Source organism: Gordionus sp. m RMFG-2023, chromosome 1 (genome assembly GCF_954871325.1).
Source record: "Gordionus sp. m RMFG-2023 chromosome 1, tfGorSpeb1-WG-v2, whole genome shotgun sequence".
In the NCBI taxonomy this organism is placed as follows: domain Eukaryota; kingdom Metazoa; phylum Nematomorpha; class Gordioida; order Chordodea; family Parachordodidae; genus Gordionus; species Gordionus sp. m RMFG-2023.
This window is the reverse complement of record NC_088775.1, coordinates 92612338-92638853: the sequence shown is the minus strand read 5'-3', so window position 1 is coordinate 92638853 and position 26516 is coordinate 92612338. Positions and strand designations below refer to the sequence as shown.

The window sequence follows — 26516 nt, the reverse complement described above, 5'->3', positions numbered from 1 at the left end:
AAGTTTGGTAATAACAACACTAATTATGTGGATTCTACCAGAGATTTATTTCATCGTGTTTAGTTGCACATACCATATGAATAACGGGCAATTTTGTTATATGTACACTTTTGAAACTTAATATAATTTTATATAAGCATTTTATATATGTAGAATTATTTATATAAATTATAAATGACTCAAAGGTTAGCGACAGGTCTGCGGTTCATAAGATAGGTATTCTAAACATGTAGTAAAGCTCTCGTTCTTAATAAAAGCTAGTATTTGTTTAAAACATGTCCCTTGATGAAATACACAAGTGTACATACCTAAATAATAATCACATCATTTTCCCCAAATATGTTTATTAAAGTTGCCATTATACAACCCTATTAAGTGGCAATCTATTATTTTATATTGTATATACTAAGTGATTAATAGTCTTATAACTTGTTTTTGTATTTTTAAAGTTAATTTCGATTACGCTCCAAAGATCAATAATGCATGTGTAATAGATTTGGGGAACGGAAAATTGAATATAGCTGTATATTGGAATTTCCCCGGAAGTACTTATAACTCAGAGTACATGATCATGGAATTAGATCCTTCTCCTTCACAAAAATCTTCTGTTAGACGATACCTTGTGAATGTAATAAAATTTTTGTTTTTTAACTAAGAATCCATGATCAATCAATATGTAATGATCACAATAATACCTCTCAAAACTTTTAAATGACACTCTTAGATGGTAACCCTATCTCATTTCTTTGTCATTTAGATTAGTAAATAAAATTACGGATTATATAAAATGTACTAATATTATTATAACAATTATATAGTCATTAACATCTTTACTATCCTTGTTATATATATCTTATGCTACGAGATAAATATTAGATATTTAAATTTTTAAAATGAATTTTAACGTTTGTAAGGTACTCATGTAATTGGTATAAAATAGATTTATGCCCACCAAACTCAATATAAAGTTTAAACTAAATTTAGATTTTACATTAGTTTTTATTCTCATAAATTTCATGTCGCAAAAGAATTAATTTGTATTTTTATCATAATTTGGTCTTACTTTAATTCAAGTGAGTTATTTTGTATAAATTTTGACATTTTTTTAATCTAGCATGTATAGATGTTGTGTTTCATTCTGAATTTATAGATTATTTTATAAATAAAAAGATTTTAAATTATTTTTAGGTTTAATTTAGTTGTTCGCGTTGGGTTGTTTTAGGTAATCCTTTAATCGTCGCTAAAATTCGCGAGCGTTTTAAAGACGGCGTTAAAGAAATGAGCGGGTAACGACTCTTAGCGGGAATCTTCATTCATTTTGGGACCTAATCTTAAAATCCTTATACCCCCCCCCCCTCCCCAACTCCAACCATTTTTTAGGATTATTCCTAATGAAACAACAATTTCTTATATATATTAATATATTTATTTATTTTTTCGAATATATATTAAATAGTCAAAAGCCCTTTCCTATACTTTAACTAATGTGAGACGAAACCTCGAATACAGAATATCGATAGGTGTTTTCAATAATAGTAATTTTGATTTCAATCAGGCTTACTTTTGCCATACTGTCTTCGTGAGTACCAATTCCTCCTTGAATATTAAATCTTCACTATAAAGATACGAAGATAATTATTAATACCATGGTTTTATAGATTTTTTAATTGTTTCATAAATGGGATTATTTGGGTATATATATACTTTTTCAAAATAAAAGTTTAATCAATATCAATTTTTAAAATAAATGATTTTTTTTTTTTGGGGGGGGGGGGGTTTAATAAATGGCGATATAAGCTGGATTCAATATATTTCTTACCTTTTTTGTCTGTTGCAATCGACCCTTGATTTATTTTTCTTCCTAGTAGAAAAACGAACATCTAGCCTAAGTTGCAGGTTATGGCGGTCGGGTGGGTTTGGACCCATTATTTCTTCTTATGTCTCTCACCCGATGTTTCCCGGTCTAACGGCCATTTATATATACAGAATTTTATATCATGAATAAGAATCTAAGGAAAATTATTTCCTCCTCCAAAGTTTTGTGAGATATTAAAAATTACAAAATTAATAAAATAGGAGAAAAAAATATTTTGTGAATGTATGGGGAAAGCCTCTCAACAGGTTTTATAAATTAGATATGTGATTTCTTAGAAAAACATCTCCTATCATTTATAAGAATTTTGTGGCAATTGGTTAGGTTTTATTTTACTTTTCTAATAGAACTCTTTCAGAGGTTTCCATTCAAGATTCAATCGAAGCCTCTGGACCTTTATCTCAATGCGTTAATATACATTATGGTCATTTTAATTTATGTGGTATTGTTAACAATAGATCGACTAAATAGGTAACTACAGTCAGTAGGTTTTAATAAAGAGGATGCTAAAAATTGTACCGATTCAATAAATAATTTAATGTATTAAAAAAAATATATAAGGAGTAATAATTCTTTTGATTCTACAGGAATTGAGGCTGAGAAACTCGTATAAAAAAATATAATCTCATCTCTCAGAAATCATAAAGAAGTATACATAGAAACGCCCACAAATCTTCAAGATTTTCTTAGTCGATCCCAAATTGCAATTTGATCCTGAAGAGGTCTTCAATTGGAGTTCCTTAAAAACAGAATTATTGATTATTTTTTAGACCTTTTTTTTACGATAGATCACACAAGATGATTACAATATTCTATCATTTTTTAAGACAGTGTCCCCCATGAGCATGATGATAGTTAAAATGATTCCATTAGAATGATTATCAATTAGCATCATCAACGAATTTTTTGTGAGACCTCATCCTCTACTCTAAAGAGAGTTCCATCTAACACTGGTGAATTAATGTAAATAAAATTTAGTATTAATGGCTTATGAGTAAAAATAAATAATAATATATCCTCTACAATTCGTATCTGCATGACCATTAGGTCCACATTTTCGTGCATTGTTAACTCGCAATGCAGCGACGTGTCCTTTTTGACCCCGACTGAAACAATTCATTGGTCCGCAATTGTCTAACTGTCTTATTTCTTACAATATTCTTACTCTAATTCTACTTCTCAATTTTCAATCCTTAACATATGCTGCATTTCTTCCTAATGTTAATCCCAATTCAAAACTTACAACATCAACGAAAGTAAAAAAATATCCTTACCGTTAAGTCAAACTTCACATATTTATCTGCGTGTTATACATTATAATGGGCTCAATAAGAATCTAATTATAAATAGCTTAAATACTCTAACCCTCATTAATTCACTTAAGAGTAATATATAAAATATACTATATAGTTTATTAATTGTCTTTTTTTAATCCTTTTATTAATAATAAAATTGGAGCTTATTCTAGACTAATCTTTAAGTTGTGGTTCAGTTACTCAGGCACCATAGTTTTAGACGAATTTATGGCCCGGTTAATCAAACCAATAAATTAGAACTTTATTAAAATAAAATTTTTCCAAATCATATAATGCTTTTATATCATTCAATATTCACAAAAAAACATTAAGCATTTTTTAAACAACACACAATATAATAAATCATCTACATTTGAATTTTAACTAATTTTTTTGATTTAATTTAATACACTTTTTTTATAAATGATTATTCAAATTTCGTATACTTACAACACAGGATATCCTAGGGAACTTGTGTAACGTTATCGGTTTATTGTTGATAGTCATTACTTGATAAAGAAAATATGTTATCAGATGATCTCCCCCACAAGCCCAACACGGCATGGATCTAGGATGATCATATGGATGCATTCATGTCCTTTGATCGAATCTCCCAGGTGTATCTATTCTCATATCGAACATCATTTCCTAATATAGCTTAATAGCTTCTTCCCTGTCATATCTTAACCATTCTTGAGATCCGGGAAATCATCTATTGTGCCTATCATGCGCACTATGAAATTTCCAGCTCGGGCATCTAAAAATAAAATTACTGCGCATCCTTGATTTTAATCCTCTGAGTCTTCCTCTCTGTTATAACTCAGTCTTTGATCAAATTTTGCTTTCAATCAATTTCCATTTTTTTTTATCACATCAAATTTTGTTTATATCCCAAAAATAAAATTTTTGAGACAAATATAGGATAGGTATCCTGCGAAGGAGAAGAAACTGTATTATTTGTTGATTTGGAGAGAGCATTTGACAGGGAACCGCGCGAGGTTACTAGATTTGCTCTAGAAAATCAAGTGTGGAAGAATGGTTGGTTATGGAAGTGAGACCTTGTATGTGGGAGTACAAACTGCAGTATGGACGGATGATGGGGTTAGTGATAAAGTGAAGATAGGACTTCATCAAGGATCCTCCTTTATACACTGACTACTATGTTAAAGCACCCATAGATACTAATAAAGCACCAAATATTGGCATAGATTTTAAAATTCGTTTTATAATTTTTTACATCTATAATAATCAAAGGGTACAAGTAAATTTTGGAGTATAATGTGGGAATAGGAGGGTCAGTATTAGTTTTTCAACAAAAAAAAAATTATATAAAATAATAGGTATCAAATGAGGATTAAAATATTCTAAGTAAGCGCGTCCTGATCTTGGAGGAAGCTAGTCAGCATTGGTTTTTTTTAAACCGGTGTGTCACAAGCTGCTTAAAAATAAAAAAAACCTTCAAAACCTTTTTGATTAGAAAATGTGGAAAATATAAGATTTTCTGTTAAACCCTGTTTTATAAAATTTCATTTTACGTGTAATATTATATATCAAAAACCTAGTTAAACTTTGGGGGTGTTAAAATTTTTTTGAGCATCTTATAAAAATGTAATATAGATATCCAATGACTGTAGGTTATATGAGATTGGCCACCATTTAACGTTTTATCTATTAAACCGATTTCTCTCAAAATTGGTCAAAATATGTATAGTTATGATATGTAACTTACCTAAGTTCATTCATTGAATAGAGCAATCTAATGAAAAAATTCTTTAAACAAACTGTTTTTAGTACCTTTTCTGAAAAAAATCACGTTACACATTATTTTTTTTGTTTGGTGAAATAAAATTACTAATTTAGATTTATACTGATATTTTATATAAATATTATCCTTAGGAGGCATTTAGCATAATTCTCACAAAATAGACTTTAAAAGCTTTATTTAATAGACATATAAAGGCGCTTAATAATGATAGAGAGGTGAGTATTGTTTGGCCATGTATTGATTGATCACAATTCGCACATTCACATATAAAACATTTGGTGAAATTTCAAATGATGAACAAACTTAAGAATGTTTAGCAAAAGATAATTAAAATTTATATAAATAGATGATGATAAATTCAGATATTAAAAAATAATTAAATTAGTGAATAAATAATTTTTAATATAACTAAAAAAATTTAGAAATATTAACATCGAATAATATTCTTAAATAATATATTAGGGTCCCTAGTATGTATATTGCTGGCCAGAAAACCAACTTTCACATAACCTCATCTAGCTCATAAACTATTATAGATAGAGCTTTGATTCAAATTATAATTTTAAAGATCAAAAATTAGGATACACATTGATATAAAATTTGCTTGGCAAAAGCAAAAACATGGCCATTTCATGGCACATATATGTATATAGTGTCTTATATTTTATTCCAAATAAAAGTACGAAGACTACTAGACACCCATTGTACAAGTTCCCTTTCAATATTCAGGAACTGAATGACCAATTCAGATGTTAATAGATACGCCTTTCGATTTTTGTCAAACTGGCTCAGTGACGAAGCGTCAAGTTTACTACTAGGGAAGCAATCGAAATTTTATTTTTATTTTTTATATAGTCAAATCATAAAAAAAAATTTTAAATATATAAATAAAGAGAATTCGTCTTTGTTTTTGAGTAAAATTATCAAGTTTTTTTTTCAATCGAAATCAAAAATAGATTTAAAATTAAAAAAATTTTTTTTTTAAACATTTTAACTTATAATTTATTTATTTAACGAAATATCTATAAAATTATTTTAGAAAATTCTAAAATTAATTTGCTTAACATAGATTTATAAATTTCTTTGCGTGATATCCTTCACAATCTTAAACTGATATCCATCGATACGAATGGGGGAAAAAAAATATATTTATATCTTTTTTTTTATATTAAGTTTTAATATTATTTATAATATATATAAAAGCCGTGTCACAACAAATTATTCGTCCAATAAACATCATGCAAATGTTAAGCCAATTGCAAATTTCTATCACATGATTATATATATTTTATTTTCAATATTTTTATATAATAACCAAAATACCTCATCAGAAGACGACGTTAAAAATATGGGTAATTTGTGTTAACATATATATGATTTCATTTTAATAAATATTTCTAAGACAAGATGAGTAAGAATTAGGTAAATTATCAATCAATGAAAATTCTATCAAATTTAAAAAAAATATAGCTCTGCTATTTATCAAAGGATTAACATTTAGATTTCACAGTATCGATGTTTTAAATTATCAAATATATTTTCTTAGAATCTAGATCTTATTGAAGAAGGGATCCATGTCAATGAGAAGATGCGAACTTACTCGAAACTCTGGAGAACAAATTAGGTAAATTTTTATGCACAAGTAAATATTGCATTGCAGGCCCTGGGCTAGGCTCATGAAAATCTGATTTTGATTGTATTTTTTAAAATTCAATATGATGGTTATCAACTACCAAAATTATTATGATCTTTCATTGGGATTGGAAGAATATCTTCAAAATTATTATGGCTTTGGACTGGGATATTTTTTTTTAAATATTAAATATTAGACATAGGTAGACCTGTGTGCCGATGTCTCAATCAGCTGTATCGGCGTTCGGCGGAGCGTCAATTTTGCCGCCGTCTACTAAATTGTCCGCGGCGGCAGCGCAATATTTATTTCAAAATTTTTTTTAATGAATTCAATTTTATAAATCAATTTATTTTTTTTAATGAATTTAATTTATAAATTAATGATATTACATTTTTTTTATAATTTATTTAGGCGATCTTTTCTAATAAATTGTTAACATAGTTTAATTGATCTTAAATTATTTCCTGTCTCACTCCAATTTAAATCTATGTATTTTCTCATTTCTCAGAAATAGACTAAGGAATTGTATTTTTACTCAGATCATAGTCACATCAAACAACACATATAAGAAATATTCTATCGATTTTTATTACAATTATAAAAAATTTGGGATGCGAGCAAAATATAAAGTAGGAAATATAATAAGTCAGAATTCAGATTTAGCAAAATTATAATTGTCATGAATAAGTAGTATTTTATCAAGATTTTCTTTTAGCATTGAGTATTAATCCAGCAATGGAAAAAATTATTTCGCTGTGCAGGTATACAATGAACCTTCCTAGCTAAATTAGCAAGCATAGGAAGTTCCAGTCGCTTTTTCTTCCAAAAGATTAATGCGTCCTCTTCTGGGAAATTATTTTGGCTGAGCAAAATATGGCTATCTTGTTCTAGATTACTAATATTGTTATAATCGTTACTTGGAAGGAAATGTTTACGAGCTAATTTAGCTATATAAGAGCTTGATACCATTATCCTCAACTTGAATTTCACTCTGTGCATTTCTATCATGCTCCAAAAGTTTTAAATGTCGAATTAAAAATTGCAATGATGTCGTAGAATTCGAATTAAAATATTCTGAAACAACTTTAAGATTTTGAAATCTGAGATCAAGTAGAGTTGCTAATATCTAATGTTTAAATAATAAAAATATAAAATAACTTGAAGTTCAGTGATGGGAAACCTATGGTCAAGCTTTTTTTTAATATTTTCTTTTAAGCTTATAATATCTGAACAATCAGATCTATTGATTTGTATAGGAGCTTCTATTTCACTGCGAAATAATAAACCTAAGTTTATTGTCGATCCTTTTTGGGAGGAAAGAAATTCCTCCGACTCTCGGAATGGATTTAATACTGCGTAAAGCTCATCAATCATATCCCATTCATTATTAAAGAGTTTTAAAGATTGTTTTCCTATTTTATTTAGAACATTATTTATAGGAATTTTGTTTACACTGCGAACACTTTCTAGCATAATTAATATGCTATGCCAGCGGGTAGGGCACTTTAATTTTAAAGTTTTTGCATTAATTAGATTGGTTGGTGCAATGCCATTTCTATTATCCGATTCATCAGACATATCAAAATGGGCATCAAGGTATGGATCAGAATCATCAATATCCAAGATATTACCTGTCTCATAAATTGACTGCAGTACGATATTCAGCCTCAATTTCCCATTCCAAATCTATTCGATATCTAAGGGCTGAAATAATTTCTCTAATTTTTTTTAATGAGAATATCAATTTTGGCAACTTTTTTATGCCATCAACTGTAACCTAATTATGAAGTCCATGCCCTAAGCATAAATGATGCTCATAATCCCCTAATCTGACGCTTCTTTTGACATTGGCCCCAGCATCAGTTACCATTTGTATTATTTTGGCTTTTAAATGGAACTCCTCTTCAATACTATCAACCTCAGATAATATTGCTTACCCAGTATGCTTTTGAGTCACATTTCTAGTTGCTAGGGTAAAATATTTTAAATCAAAATTTCCATCTAAATGATGGAGACTAAATGTGATATAATTTCGACGCTTGAAATGATCAGTCCAATAAAAAGTGATAGAGCAAAATTTTGGTCCAGAATCAATCAGATTTTAAACATGCGCCTTTATAGATAAATAAACATCGTCTAGTGCACCCCGACTAATGGTTTTCCTATTTGGCAATTCTGACGAGGAATCAATTATCTTATATTTCTATTTTTCAGGCAATTTATTTTTTAATAATCATTTTGTATAAATTTTAAACCTTTAGAAAATCTGTCATTCCTTGTTAGTTTATGGAATCAAATGGCATAAAATCTAAGCGGCACATCAAAACATAATTTCGCCCTATTAGATTTCATATTTATTTTAAACATTAAAAAGATATTTAAAAAACATCAAAATAATTGGAGCTGGAAGGAAACAAATTATAAATTAGAGATAGTTTTAACTTTCAAAATAAAGCTTTACATAATTAATTTAATAAATTATATATTAAGTTTATACTTTAAAATGATATTTAAAAACAAAATAATTAGAGCTGGAATGAAACAAATTATAAATTTGATTTAGTTTTAACTTTCTAAAATAAAGTTTTAAATAATTTATTTAATAAATTATATATTAAGTAATAATTTAAAAAAATATTTAAAAAACATCAAAATAATTAGAGCTGGAATGAAACAAATTATGAATTAGATTTAGTTTTAACTTTTAAAATAAAGTTTTACATAATTAATTTAATAAATTATATATTAAGTTTATACATTAAAAAGACATTTAAATAACATAATAATTAGAGCTGGAATGAAACAAATTATAAATTTGATTTAGTTTTAACTTTCAAAATAAAGCTTTATATAATTAATTTAATAAATTATATATTAAGTTTATACATTAAAAAGATATTTAATTAACTAAATTATTAGAGGGGGAATGAAACAAATTATGAATTTGATTTAGTAGTAACTTTCAAATAAAGTTTTACATAATTAATTTAATAAATTATATATTAAGTTTATATATTAAAAAGATCTCAAAATAGAGCTGTCAATAAATAAACTAAAAATTTTATTGTTTTGAACTTTCACCATAAAAATTTTAAATGAATAATAATAAACAATAATACTAACATAAGAGCCATTTTTTATCTTTTATATTGTTGCTGTATCTTGGTGTTGGTTTTAAAAACATTTTTAGACTTTGAATGGATTTATTATTATTCATTTTTTCTGATAGTTTGTGATAATTAATTAAGTGTCGAGATAGATTACTTGTACTTATTTTACTAAAACATTTTATTTCATAACTAAAATATAAAATATATATAAATATAAGTCTAAAAAAAAATTACTGTGAAAATGAATTATGTTTATTCGAATTTTCCTTATCTTTTTTCGCCAATTTTAAAAAAGGTTCACAATAAATATAATAAGGCATTATTGTGCTTTTCTTATTTTCATTCTTCAAAATAAGATTTCCAAAGTACCTCCAGACATAACTTGATTTATGATTAGTAGAGAGAGTTGTTATTACGTAATTGTATATAGGGTGGTTTAAAATGTGGAAGTCCATAAAAATAATTAATATGAATTGTTTGTGGAAATAAAATATGATGTATTAATGAATGTAAATGATATACACTTAATCTATTATATATAGCAATAGATTACAATTCATATTTTAATTTTTTTAATGTTAGTATTCAAATTAAATATTAATAATTTAATATATAAATATAATTAATATGCTTTCTAAAAATTACACACGCCGCGCCGCCGCCATAATAAAAATCGGCGGCGCACAGGTCTAGTCACGATACATACTTTGATCTAACTGGGTTTAAATCTACCCGACTCCGGATAAGACCGTATACCCGGATTTATACCATAATTCACGCCAATTCTCTTAGTCTAATTTTCTAAATGATGCAGCCAGAATTAAGTATAGTTTGCAGTTTATATATATATATATATGCTTCTTTCAATCTAGTCAACGTTCGTTAATGTTTTAAAGATATAAAATATCAAATTGAACCCTAAACCTTTGAGTAAAACTCGAAGAGTTAGCATATCAGATTCTGTTATACAAATTAATCATATTTACGACTTCACGAAGAATTGGTCAACGATACATTTCTTAGTTGTCCGTTACAATAACACAAAACAAAAGATTTAAACGGAATATCTAGTGAAATAAATTTGAAATTTCAATTTATTTTGTACTTTAATACTTTGGTTATTTGATTCTATGAGATATAAACTTTCAGTAGCTTCACTAGAGAAAAGTAGGTAATTTTGAAAATAATTTTAAAAAAAAATTTTTTTGAGTCCCCTGAAATAGTAAAGGCTAGTTACGCCACCGTAAATTTTTATAGTAAACTGATTCAAAATTTTAAAGGGTCCTCATCCATCATTATTGATGTAATCAGAAATTTCTAAAATAAGTCTGTAAAAAACCCATAGAGCAGTGAAGTTGTCTCAATGCTAATAAAAGCTAAAACATTGGCAGAGACGCCATAATTTAGAATATCCCTAATTACCCAATCCTTTATATCACCTCCATATTATCTTAAAACATAATTAAAATGCCCAAGATGAAATATAATATTTTCCTTTAGCACTCCTTCTCTTTAACGCTTCTTAGCCTCCCTTAACCTCCGTTATATAACTTCACTTGCTAATTAGCATTACTTTCTATGTGAACCATCTAAAGCCATATCTCTCTACAGTTCTCATTTAGATAGAAAGCAATTTGAACTCCGTACATTCTAGTGAACACGGAATAGTTTTAGAGAATCATACTAACACAGCTGAAGTGCTTTTTTTTTCAAAATTAATCATTTATGTTTCCACATATCGCTAGGTATCACTTCTACAATCGTAAAAGCCTGCTCTTCTTATAGATTCCATCTTTATTATTTTTTTAAAAATCTATATTTAAAATGATACCAGAACAAATTTTTAATATCTCATATCTCATTACCTTCCACCGGACACACTTATTAGAGTTCTGCAGAGTAGTTTTTCACGGCCTGAGCCTGACCCGACCTTTGAGTAGGGTGAGAGGCTTCGAATAGCCCGTGCAAGCCTCTAACACACTTCTGCTATCGAGGGAGGGAGATATGATTTGCTAATCTATTCCTTGAGTTTCTTCAAATTTTTTTTTAGATGATGGATAGACGTTAAGTTTTTTTTGGAGGGGGGGGGGGCTGAGTTGGGATTGTTGGGTGGGTACGAAAAATATTTAAGAAAGTATGAGGGGTGATTTTATAAAAATAATCGTTGACGTTTTTATCGCTTGGCTTATTAAAAATTTATATGTATATTATATTTAAAAATAAAAATATATAGAAAATGAATATATCAATTTTAAATTGGAAATGCAACAATAATTAGCCACTGACTCTTTAATACAGTATATTTTATCTTATTCTTATTTTAAATTTTTTTTACAATTCAATTTGTTTCTTTATTTGAGTAAAATATAGAGCTAATATTTTGAAAGATTTACTATATATAGGGGAAGACTCGGGTTATTAGAACCGATTTTTTGTAAGATCGGTTATAACTCCGGTATATTTTTTTTTGCCCAATTGATGCTTGCTAATAAAAGCCATATTAGACCTTTTAAGTCTATTTAATCTTAAAACGAAATTAAGTGGTTTGACTAGCCCCCGGGGGTTCACCTAACCCCAGGTCTCCCATATACCTAACAATAAAATAATTCTATATATTCGTATCGTATTCAAAATTGGAAATCCTTGAATATTAAATTTAAATTTGATAATATTTAATATATTTTTTCATAGTTAGAATTAGCAAATTATTCGATTTATTTGAATTATTCGATTTGAATAATTAGATTTATTTGAATAATTCGATTTAATATGACAATCAAAATTGATCATTTTCTTATCTTCATTTTTGAGTATTCCAAAAAATTTAAATAATATAACTTGCTTGTGGTGTCGAAAATTCTCGAAATTTGAAAAAATTATATATTTCCGGTAAAAAAAAATTAAAATAATAGCCCACTCATTGTAAATTTTAGACGCTTTCGCCATCGTGTTACTCTTAATTTTATATTAGTCATTATACATATAACTTTCACGAACGCGGTTTAGTGTTGTTAAAAGGACTCCATTTTGGGGCGGAGGAACGACTAACTCCATGTTTTATCCAGGAAAATATTACTCAAGCCCTCGAAGATAATGGTCGTAGATTGCGCAGAAGGTTAAGACATCTGTAAGCCAAATATTGAAGGCTTAATGAAATATATACTACTAGGCTTAAATATTGAGTTAACTGTTTTTTTGATTCGGTTCAAATAGAGCTCTGAACAACTCTAATTCTGTCGAGGTAGCTACAGGCGATCGTCATAGACTCATTTTATATAAAAGAAGCAAATTCATAGCCCCGTTAGTTTCTTAGAATAGTTAGAAGGATAAATATAATTTAGAAATGACGAAAACATACGAAAATATGAATATGAAAGCTAGGGCGTTCCCTCCAAGCTACTCGAGGGGGTATACCTCCATCCCGTGAAAAGTAAAATAAAGGGCAAAGCAAAGAAGACAAGATTAGCAAGTTTGAATATTGGGACGCTTAAAGGTAAGACGAGAGAATTGGCATCAATGTTGAACAAGAGAAAAGTTGATATAGCGTGCATACAAGAGACGAAATGGAAAGGTCAGAGACTTTAATGATTGAAGATGGGTATAAATTGTACTAAAATGGAATTGTTAGCAACAGGAACGGTGTAGTCATCATCCTCAGTCAAGATTTTACCTCCAGGATCTCTGATAGACTAATTAAAATAAAACTCTGCATTGTTCAATCAATACTACACATTCTTTAAGTATATTCTCCTAAAACTGGTTGCAAAGAAGAAGAAAAGGATAGAGCTATCCTTGATGAAGCTGTAATGGAAATCCCTAAGGATGATTTAGCCATAATAGGTGGAGACTTAAATGCGCATGTGGGGAAAGCAAGAGATAGCTACAAAAGACATCATGATGGTTTTGGATATGGAGAAAGAAATGATGAAGGAGAGCATGTACTGAAATTTGCGCAAGCCTTTGACCTTGCCTTAACCAACACTTACTATAAGAAAAAGGATAGTCATTTAATAACATATGAAGGTGGTACAAGGAAAACCCAGTTAGATTACATGCTTATCTCTAGCAGAAGATTAAAAGATGTAATAGACTGCAAAGTCATCCCAGGAGAAGATTTTGATGCGCAACACAAGCTGCTAGTCATGGATTTACACCTCACAAATAAATACACTCAAAACATAATAAAACTTGAACCATACATCAAATGTGGTAGATTAAAATAAATGACAGATGCCTTTGCAATCAATGCAAACATTGAAACAAAATATTCCTCACAAGTCAGTGAAAAAATGTGGATAGACCTTTCATCCAGTTTACTGCCAAATCGACATTAGGCTTGACAAGGGGAGGCAGCAAGCCATCAAAGAACTATGGTGGTGGAATAAAGAGGTACAAAATTATACTTGTGTAAATCGTTTTGCCCGATCTTTTTCTGTCAACTCTACCATGAAAGCTGAAAATACCTATACAAATAAATATAGCCACCACCTTAATAATCTTTTGTTTGTTCTGGTAGTCTCCCACTGATATAACATATTTGGACTTCAAGTAAAATTATTCAAAACAATAGAAGCAAAGTTTAATCACAGGTGATTCAAAAAAAAGAATATCAATCGAAATTTGCCGATCCAACTGTATATCTATACATGGGTCATTAAGTCCCGCCCAACTAACTTAAATATATATATTTTTTTAAAGTTTTTTATCCTTACTTTTATATAGATATGGTATGTTAATATTTAAAATCAAAATTTTATCTTAATAGTAGTTTTAGTTAATATTAATTTGTAAATAAAAAAAAAATTTATTATATAAAAAATATATATATATATTAATGATTATAGAAAAATTTTATTAAAAGATTTTATAAACTCCATTAAATCATGTATACCTACGAATTCAGTTTTTGAATCAAACTGACTAGAGAAATTTAAAAACATCCCGAAAGACATTTTTTGACAAGATTTCTGAAAATGTAATCTTTTTTTATAATCCGTTTCAAAGTGATTTTAAATTCCCTAATATTTTTCCCTAAATATGTTTAATTAGTTGCATTATGTTGCAGCTCCAGTTAACATAACATTAATGATTGAATAGAATTATAAAATATTTTAGGCAATGTTTCATTAGTGTATAATAGGGTGCATTGAATAAAATTCCCTCCATCTTGTTTTTTTTTTAAAATATTTGCCATTTGAATAAGAACTATTTTTTTTTTGAATTTCCATATAAAATATAAAATTAATTTATCGATTTATTGAATGACCATATGGCGTTAAATATTATTTTCTTATTATCTTCTCCGATAATTTGCTTGTTGCGTCATATACACATGGAATTTCATCTTTGGTGAACGGATCTAAGTAAAAAAAATAAATAAAAATAAAAAAAGGAAAGAAAGGAAAAGAAATGCAAGTGAAGTCCTACACTAGAGAATACTCCCTTGATAAAGAACCAGTCAGCATTTTGCCTATAGGTTTCACGTCAATCCTAATGAGGTTAGTGACTCAAATCTATAGAGTATACTTGCCAATTTATGGGCTGCAATATAAGGTCGCTGCATTTGGTGTGCCATGAGAATCGGTCTTCGGTTAAATCCGCAGTGATGACAAGGGTCTACGCTTGCTGTCAACAATGGTTACGCGGTTTTTTAAATGTTAAGGCCAAACAATTTAGCTTTTAAGCCTTTAGCGCCTTATACCAATAATAACGCATCTCACTTTCTCTGCCATAAGGAGCGTATTTAAACATAAATATAAATTATATATATAAATGAACTATATTTGTTTTTTTTTACATATCTATTTTATAAGGTAAGATAGAAACATTTAAAAAGTAAAGAAAAGATTATATCAGAGACCATGCTGAGGTCTAAAAAATAATTTTTTAAAATTGTACAGTTAATTTTAAAAATTAAAATTATTTTATTTTTTTTTTGAATTATATTTGAATCGCTTTTAGATTTGTTTGTAATAAAAATTATTTGTTTCCCAGCCCTATTGGTACTAGCATATCCGTTATTTTTTTTAACATATAGGATTATATAATATTACATAATATTTTTAAAATATCTATATTTATCCCTCTAAATTCTCAAAGATCTCATAATTATATTATTATGCAATGCTTCTAAGAATAAATTTATATTTCAATTCCATGAGTAATAATTCGGCATATTTTATTAAATGTATAAAAACGCGGCCTAGTGGGTTTATGATGTATACCTGGACGCCGATGGTAAAAGATTCAGTCCTGATAAGGAACTGTAAAATTTTCCCTTTATTCTTCGATTACTGATGTATAAAGACATACGATAAGATAAATTTCTGAGCTTAGAAATGCCACCCCGGTCACCGACAGGCTTGGACAGCTGGGTGCTAGGATATTTGTTCGACAAACAAAATGAAGGAATTTGATATAAGAGATAGCATGAATAAGATAAAGTGGAGAGAGATATTGAAGCCGCATATCACCAGAAAAAGGTGAAAGCTAAAAATAAAAAAAATAAAGAAAAAAAGGATAAACTTTATTTTAAAAAAAATCAAATGTAAAAACTTTTCAATCAAAAGGCTATTTTCTTTATTTATTCCCAACTCCATAAGTATTTAAAATTTTGACATAAAAAAATATACATGCTCTAGCCCGCATATCCAAAGGTTCTGGTAAAATTTCTAGCAACATTTTATACTATTCTTAAGTAATACTGTAATACTTACTATACATTAACTCTAAATTAGGCAAACCGGATCTTACCCCGTGTCTAGTTTTCGGTAAAATTAATCAAAAGAAATTATATTTAAATTCATGTTTAATTCATCTTTTATTTATTATTTTTTAAAAAATAAATTTAAAAAAGTAGAACAGTCATCGAGTTCTTAAGACTTAAGACTTAGATAGTTGCTTCGGAACACGCATGATGAGAATCCACGATCCTCATTCTATTTTCTTGTTACTCAAAATATTAGAAAAAATTAATAGCCTAGGGAACCTAAGAGCTCATTGGTAAACTATCGGAATAAAATGAAAATCCTGAAAAGTCATAAAGCTTTCGTTATTTAGATCTTTCAAAAGTTGTTAATCAAGTAAATTTTTCAGAGTTATAGGGGGAAATACACCAAGGGATATTTGTAGATTATCTGATCTTATGTCATCAGACAGGGATATTTAAACGGATTACAATATATTTTGATGATTTGTCAAGTTTAATTAATTCGAGATCATCAAAATAATTGCTCTGTGAGGACCGAACCGTTTTTGAAAATAAAAGCAAGCTGGGCCATGTTTATCATTATGGCGTTCTAAAACCCTTTATGTTAATGAAATAGGCATGCTAAAGACTAATCCATATATTATACGAGATATTTTCACCATCATCCAGCGTTGTAAATCCAAATTAGACCTTTTGAGTGGACATTTTAACAAAGACTATACAGAGACCGATGGGCAACCCATCAGGCCTGGGGGGTTAATATAGACTCGGGGTTCAGATCTCCCTCATAAAATCAGTTTTAAATTTAATTTAAAATTCTTGAATCCTTATTCGTGTCACATCTGATATCTACAGACCATGATTGGCACTACAAAAATCTTATAGCCATTTATAGCCAGAATAGGGTAAATATATGTGAATAGGAGTATTTTTAATTTAGGCATTATTATCTATCAGTTTTTTAAATGTATTTAATAATGACACTCGTTTCACTGTATTACCTTTTATTTTTCATATTGAAATTTCTACTACGATGTCAAACAATCGTATTTGTAAAAATATTCTTGAATATGATATGCTTGGTTATAATAAATTTAAACACAGAAGCAATGTTTGGTAAGTGTTTATTATTATTATTTTTTTATTAATAATAAATTTATTAAAAGTAAAATTTAAATTCTTATAAGAATTTTTCTTATATAATAATTATTGATTACCTATATATTTAGTTAGATACATGAATCAGACCCAATAGTACATGCTGTAAAATGCAAAAGGAGTCAATTTTTGATCGATCATTTAGATATCGAATCTGGAATATCCCTTTATTTGAAGAAAAATGAATTAATAATTATTAAGGTAAATAATTATTTTGGAAAAGCAACCTCAGTGGAGTTATTGATTATGACTTCTTTTTTAATAACTTTAGCCACATTTGTGTCATTTATAAATTCAAATGTGTAAATGTAATATTTGAATGTGGAATTAAGGTACAACATTTGAGAATATCTAAGTTACCTATTAAATTATAGATTTTGACGATATTATTTTTCTAGGTTGAAGATTTAAATTTCTTACACCATGAATTTACTTTTTTTTTGCATTCTACAGCGCGTACTATTGGGTCTGATTCTTGTATCTATGTAAATATATAAATAATCAATAACCATTAGATCAGAAAAATCTTTTATAAGAATTTAAGTTTACTTTTTAATAAATTTATTTGATAAAAATAAAAATATAAACCACTTACCAACCATTGCTTCAGTGTTAAATTCTTTATAGCATATCATACTCAGGAATAATTTGCAAATACGATTGTTTGACATCATAGTATAAATTTCAATATGAAAAATAAAAGCAATAATATATTTGGTGATTTATATATCAGATCAACAAAAAATAGTCGATTTTCAACTCGACCCTTTTTAATTTTTCTTAAATTTTGTATACTGGTAGTATATACTATCTTCCAACATTGTTTACCCGCTAAGATATGGCCGTTTAAAGCGCGGAAAAATGGTACATTTTTGACAAAATGCACCTCATTTATTTTCAAATATCTCGAGTAATAATTAAGTTAGAAAATAATTTAAATTTTATTTTGTAGCTTAATAAAAGTTCTTTAAAATGACATAAAAATATATATGAAGGACATTTTATTAATATCGAAAACAGGATGTGTAAAACCGGAAATGGCCATAGAAAAATAAGGTATTATTTTTTAGGAGTTATCACTTTTTATATGGCTAAAATTGAACAAATTTAACATTAATATCATCATATTTTAATTTAATGAATAGTTATGAAATGATGTAATTTAAAAATTATGTCTTTTTTAATCTTTATAAAAAAAATTTGAGAGGTGGCTGGGATAATGAGCTGTTTAAAACTTTAGTTAAATTTTATCTCGAAATTCAAATTACTTGACAAAATAATTTTAAATATTTTATTTAGCATAAAATAATCTACCAAAATTGAAATTCAACAATAAATTTTCCCCCATATATTCAAAATTAAAAGAAAGGCTTAATATATTATTTGACGAGAATTCTATAGATTATAAAACATTCAAACAATGCATAGCAGTTGATCTAACTATCCTCGAAACACTGACAAAATCCGCTGACGAATTTGTAGATTATTTAATTGAATAATTAACAATTTAATTCCTCATTTCTCATTAATTCGATTCAATTTAAATGTTGCCAAATTCTTAGTTATTGCAGACTTTTCAAAAATTTATGCATTTGTAGTGCAGAACCATGCACAAGGATTAAATCAGACCAATAATCACCACTATCAACTCTTATAATTTATTACCATGTGAACAACATAATACATGTAAATTTATTGGTTAAAAGCACAACGCATGTGCATTTTATTTATTTTAAAAATTGATCGTATTCTTGAAGGAAGGATTTAATAGAAGTGGCTAAAATTTATTATTTTTCTGATGGAGCAATAACCAGTATAAAAATAAAAGATTTCATTGAACATCACATATTAACAACAATGGATTTATTTAACTATGCAAGAAAAAACATCAAAAGGATAAATTATATATTTGTGAGCAATAATGAATATATGAACATAGAAAGTCATCTTGAAAGCAGATTTTTTAGAGCAAATAGAATTTCTGGAACACAAAGTTCCAAGCTTTTATTCCCCTACACGAAAACAAAAGTCATAATTTATTAAAATTCCTTGGATGATTGTAATATATGATATATTTTAATTATAAATTTTTGATTGTATTATATGTAATGCAATTTGAGGCAAATAAAGTGATAAATATGTTTAGAATTATTTTGTCGAGTAACTTCTAGACAAAATTTAACTAAAGTGTTAAACAAAGCTCATTATTCCAGCCACTTCTCAAAAATTTTGATAAAGATAAAAAAAAGTAAGGGCCTATCATTTAGACATAATTTTAAATTAACATTATTTCATAACTATTCCTTAAATTAAAATGATATTAATGTTAAATTTGTTCAAAATTTAAATTATTTTTCTAACTTAATTATTACTCGAGATATTTGAAAATAAGTGAGGTGCATTTTGTCAAAAATGTACCATTTTTCCGAGCTTTAAACGGCCATATCTTAACGGGTAAACAGTGTTGGAAGGTAAAATTTCATTTTTTCTTAGTTATAGTATATACTAACAGTAAACAAAATTTAATAAAAATTGAAGGGGGTCGGGTTGAAACCTTGATTGATTTGATAAGGAATTCACCATATATAAATATTTTCAAATATTATTTTATAAACATATTCTATTTCCTCTTTTTACATAAATTTTTGGAAATAATGTGAAAATATTTAGATACACGTAATTAAAACATATTTACAAAAATGATAACATAAATATGTTTACTATGTATGTAGGAAATAAAATATTATTTAGAAATGGTCAATTCACCATATTTATTGTACCAAAGTTTAAGGTACAAGATTGAATTGGATTATTTTATTAGAAATAAGGTCACGAATGCCAAAGCAAAAGAGGAGTGGGTCCTAACCCCCTTGTTAACTGCTCTCCAAAAAAACTTAAAACTTAATCTCCATTAATTACAAAAACATTTTTAAAAAAATAATCATATTAAAAAAATAAATTCATATAAAATATAATGAATAGGTATTACATTTGTAGGTGTGCATGGCGGAAAACTCTCCATTAAATATTAAACCACCGTATTGAGCAAAAATTTGTAAGAAAGCTTTTTTATCTCTATTTAGATTTTGGATGTTCCTATATTTATTGAAGAAAATAAAATGAATTCATAATTAAAGTCTATTAGGGTAAATTTGATATATATTAATTTTAGCAACCTGATTGGTTTCAATTTCGATATACTCCTATTTTTCGAAAGTTTCATTTAAATTTGTTTCATCTATATATGTACGCAATCTATAAAAGAAAGATGGGTAATTCAAGTAGATATTCGGGAAGATCGAAGTCACCATTTAAATTGTAGATTTTATCCATATTACTTTTCTCAGAGCATATTAAAACATTACACCATTGACCGATGCGTTATGCATGCTATATGGGGTTTGATTCTCTTATCCATGTTGTATAAATATTCACTAATTATTAGAATTAAAATTTTTATAAGAAATTTAAGTTCAAATATTTTAATAAATTTATATTAATAAAAATAATAATATAGACACTTACCAAACAATAAAGCTTAATTGTTTATGTTCATTATAACCAAATATGTCATGCTCAAGAATATTATGCAAATAGGATTGTTTAAATTTCAAAATGAAAAATAAAAAGAAGTAAATGAAAAAAAATATATATTCTCATATTATAAGCATTTTCTATTTCCTCTTTTATGTATTAATTCATATAAATATATTTTATTTAGATAAGTGTGATTAAATAATATTTACAAAAATAATAACAAAAATATGTTTATACTTTGGATGTAGGAAAAATATTATTTAGAAATGGTTTATTCAGCAAAATTATTGTTTTTTTAAAAAAAAAGATCCAATTAAAATTAAAGAAAATTAAGCTAATTTAAAAAGTAACTTCGGATAAAATTATTCCAATTTAAATAAAAGAAAAGTAAGACAATGTACTCCATATGTTTCATATATCCAAGATATATGTTGCTTTTATTTTTAAATATATGAATCAATGTGCAATAGGGATAACCATTGCCCCTGATGTGAGATCAATTAAGTTCGAATATGTTTGGTGAAAAAAAAAATTATTTCTAATGTCAAATTTCAACCTAAAATCGATTTCGAAATCAAATCGGACAGGGTCAACCGGGCGGATAGTTCGATACAAATATTTTAAATTGACAAATTGTGAAATTAAATACGAATATGTGAAGAAATCATATTTTAAACTATTTCCAAGTTTTTGAAAAATAATTTATATTATTGACTCTAATGTTTATAATATTATTTATTTATTCTATGATTCGTTTTTTTTTAAAATTTTTAGAGAAAATGTTAATATAATTTTAAAATCCTTTTTTTTATTGTGATTTGATAAATTTATACTTATTTATTAACGTTTGTCAAAATTAAAATTTATTTTATTTTATTTATAGGAAAAATGAATATTTTTTTTCCCCTATATTTCTGGCCTCTCAGATTTTTTTAAATTTTCTTACAAAATTAATTTTTAGCATGATTAAACATGTCGGGAGCCTAAAAAAATATAACTTGGGCCTAGGTCGCGATGCTTTAATTTAAAAAATTTTTCATTCATTAGATGAATAAATTTAAATCTTCTAATGAAAATCAATCGAGATTATGATTGAGAATAAATAACCATAGGATTTTATTTATCTAATAATTTACATGGATTCGGATATATATAATATTTTTTAAGCATATTAATTATTGAATCCCTTTATTTTAATATATATAACAATAAAAATGATATAGAATTAATTAATAAGAGTATATATGCCTTATCTAATCACATGTAGTTTTGTTAAATGGCTCAATTTGATCCGATTTTTTAAAAACGATTAACTCAATATTTTAGCCAGAATAACATTAATTTCTTTGCAAAAATAATTAAAATATAGACAAAGCATTATTGAAAATATCTCTTATTACTCTCCTTTTGTTATTTTAATTACTTTTGCAAAGAAAATAATTTTATATCTATGAGTTATAATTTAATGGTCAATATGTTTCATTAAATCATCGCAACACTATATTACGAAATAAATTATATATATTCTTGTATTAAATTATCTCTTCATTTTGAGAAGTGTTGTTAAACGGCTCACTTTGAGCCGATATTTAAACGGGTAACTCAATATTTTAGATAGAAAAATATTGCCTAAGCCAGATTTCAATAATATATATGACCTTTGTTCCTTCTATGAACAAAATCTTCAGGATTACGTAATATTTTCCTGGCCGTTATATTGAGTTAGCCGTTAAAATCGGCTCAAAACGAGCCGTTTAACAACACTTAATTTTGAGGAAAAACTAATTTTTATTTTTATATATTGGTAAAATAGTTTTTCCTATCATACATTAAATCATACATTTACAATATTTTATATTATAATACTAATATATTCTATGAGTATCGCCGGGATGGCCTAATGGGTTAGATGTATGCTTAGAAACAGAAGGACGAAGAAGGACGCAGGTTCAATACTGGTAAGGAGCATAAAAACTTTCAAGTTTTTCTTCGATGACTGATCTGTAAAGACATATGGTAAGATGAATTTCGGAGCTTAGAGATGACACTCCGGTCACCGACAGGCCTGGACAGCCAGGTGCTAAGGATGCCTGTCCAATAAACAAAATGAAGGAAACAAATGGAAATATGAATATGAAAGCTAGGGCGTTCCCTCCAAGCGACGCGCAGGTGTAGACCTCCATCCTGTGAAAAGTAAAGTAAAGGTCAAAGCAAAGAAGACAAGATTAGCAAGTTTGAATATTGGGACGCTTAAAGGTAAGACTAGAGAATTAGCATCAATTGAACAAGAGAAAAGTTGATTAGCGTGCATTGTACTATAATAGAATTGTTAGCAATAGGAACAGTGTCGGCATCATCCTCAGTCAGGATCTAACCTCCTCAGAAGTAGAAGTCAACAGGATCTCTGATAGACTAATGAAGATAAAACTCTGCATTGGTCAATCAATACTAAACATCCTTTCAGTATATGATCGTCAAACGTGTTACAAAGGAGGAGAAAGATGACTATAGAGCTATCCTTGATGAAGCTGTAATGGAAATCCCTAAGGATGACCTAGTCATAATAGCTGGTGACTTAAATGCGCGGTGGAAAAAAATTATAAACAATGACAGATACCTTTGCAATCAATGCAAACATTGAAACAATAGATTCCTCACAAGTCAGTGAAAAAATGTGGACAGACCTATCATCCAGATTAATAGACACTGCAAAATCAACACTAGGCTTGACAAGGGGGGGGGATAACAAATCATACAAAGAACTATGGTGGTGGAATGAAGAGGTACAAACCACTATACAGGAGAAAAAAGCCCTTTATAAAATATGGTACAAATCCAAAAACCCAGATGACAAGACAAGATACAAAAAATCCAAGAGATTAGCTACAAAGGCGGTGGCTTGGGCCAAATCTATGGCATACAATGACATGTATGAAGAACTACATACCAAAGAAGGGCAAAATAAAATATACAGATTAGCCAAACAGCGAGAAAAGAATTCTAGGGATATAAACGGAGCTCCGCAGGTAATCAAGAATAAAGATGGGAAATTGATATTAAAATAAAAAGAAATAATGAATAGATGAAAAGAATACTTTCAAGAGCTTCTCCATTTTATTCCCCACATACTACATCTAGACGAACACTCCCCATGTCAAAACCTTGTACAACCTAAAACAGAACAAGAAATAATCACATGCCTCAAGCATGTAAAAAACAACCAAGCTAGGGGGTCCAGACGATATTCCAATAGAAAGCCTTAAAGCACTAGGGGATGATGGAATACATCTCCTCACAAATCTGTACAATAGAATACTTGGAAATGAAGAGGATCCCCAAAATTGAAGCAGAGCTATATAGTTCCTATCTTTAAAAATAAAGGGAATCCACATAATTGTCAAAATTACAGGGGCATAAAACTAATGTCACACTGTCTAAAACTATACAAAAAAATAATAGAAAAAAGATTAAGAGACAAAATCGAAATAGGAAAGACTCAGTTTGGCTTTATGCCTGGAAGATCAACAACTGATGCTCTACACGCAATTAGGCAAATGAGTGAAAAATACAGGGAAAAGAACAAAAGGCTACACATGGTCTTTCTCGATCTAGAAAAGGGCTTCGATAGAATCCCAAGAAAACTTATCTGGTGACGCCACAAAAAGATTCCCGAAAAATATATAAGAATAATAGAGGATATGTATATGAGCCATACAACAATGGTCAGTAGCGCAACAGGTACTTCAGCAGGCTTCACAATAGCCGAAGGAGTTCATCAAGGGTCGGCTCTCAGCTCACTTCTCTTCATTACAGTAATAGATATATTAGCACAGTCTATACCTAAAACAGTCCCGTGGAATATGATATTTGCAGATGATATTGTTGTTGTAGCAGTTAGAAAAAAGAAGAAATAAATTTAATATAATATACTAAATGTCAGTCATTTTTATGACATGAACAATAAATTTCCTTGGGGGAAGAAGGGGGAAATGGGAGATCACGTGATGCCAGCTGGTGAAGATCAAAGAATGGAAGGGATTGTGAAGATTTCAGTTATTGGTTATGTGTTTACCTATTAATAGTACTGTTTATATTATCGTTTATGATACTGTTTAGATTTTTTTTTTATAAATAAATGTGTAGTTTGGAGGTTTAAAATTGTGATACTTGCCGAATCCAAGGATGAAATGAAAGAAAGATTAGTGAGTTGGATAAATATCCTAGAAAAGCATGGACTAAAAGTAAATAAAAAAATGACGGAGTATATGGTGATAGGAGGTGATGAAACAGAGAGTATTGATATAAATGAATGGCAGATATCGGCAATTGAAAGCTGCAAATATTTGGGCTCCACTATACAAACAAAAGGCACAATAGAAAAAGAGATAAATTAATCAAGGGTGGTTAAAGTGGAGATCTTTATTTGGAGTGCTATTTGACAAAAGAATCCCACACAAATTAAAGGGAAAAATTTACAGTTCCATAGTACAACCAACCAACTAATTTTATTATAAACACACTAAAATTTTCTTATTTTTTTTTACCCCTATACATTTCAATTTGCGTTACAATTTAGCCATATTTTACCCTTATCGCTATAGCCTAACAATTATTGTGCCCTCTGAAATAATATGCCAGCGGTCGTCTTACTCTCCGTGAAACAGAGCGCGGGATAGCGAGCATATCGAAGCGAACGATACGTTTATTATTTTAAATATTATTATATATTTTTATAAGGATAAATTTCTATCTTAATTTTTTGTTTATAGTTGCAATATTTTACGAGAAAAAAAAAAAAATTAATTATCATGAGATAAATTTGACGAATAAATCAAAACATTATATTTTATCGCGTAATATATACGTAATTATAACTAAATAAATTTTACGTATAATAACTCATAAACAAATACCTACACGCGTTGAAAAATATAAAATTTATTTATTGTCTATACCTGCTATAATTTTAACAATGAAAGAGTCTAAGAAAAAAAATTTAATCAATCTTGACACGGTCGATTCTTAATAATAATTTTATCGGAAAATATATAATCCTAGATAATAATATTTATAATGTTGTTATATAATTATCAAAATATGGTTTAAAATTGGCCTTAATCTCAACTATATCTAAATTATATATTATACATTAAATCTATTATAAATAAAGTTCTCTCTGTTCAACATATTTTTCAACATAAACTATCATAATGAGAAAATTTATATTATTTTCGAATAAATACAAGCTGATTGCGATTTAGAAAATTTTTTTTTCAAATTGATAACCATTTTCCATATAATTATAATATTCGAAATTTTATTTCCAAATTTTTGACTTTATTTTTTGCTGAAAATAATGAAGTTTTTTGTTCCATGTGATCAAGAAAAAAAAATTGCATAATTTATAATATATAATGTTATAGCAATTATTATCGT

The 26516-nt window shown here is 27.9% G+C and overlaps 1 protein-coding gene and 1 long non-coding RNA gene across 2 annotated transcripts; one reads left to right on the top strand and one right to left on the bottom strand.

Moving 5' to 3' along the window:
* The first annotated feature begins 5669 nt into the window (after window positions 1-5669).
* Window positions 5670-13899, top strand: LOC135930951 (craniofacial development protein 2-like). The gene is made up of 2 exons (XM_065467755.1): window positions 5670-5739; window positions 13418-13899. Exons 1-2 carry the CDS (start codon window positions 5670-5672, stop codon window positions 13897-13899), a joined length of 552 nt encoding a protein of 183 aa, XP_065323827.1.
* Window positions 13900-15597: 1698 nt separating this feature from the next.
* On the bottom strand, window positions 15598-21130 carry LOC135922399 (uncharacterized). Its single transcript, XR_010570879.1, has 4 exons — window positions 21069-21130; window positions 20720-20977; window positions 20533-20639; window positions 15598-16165 (listed from the first exon to the last, which is right to left on the bottom strand). It is a non-coding gene; the product is annotated as an uncharacterized LOC135922399 (long non-coding RNA).
* Window positions 21131-26516: the final 5386 nt, after the last annotated feature.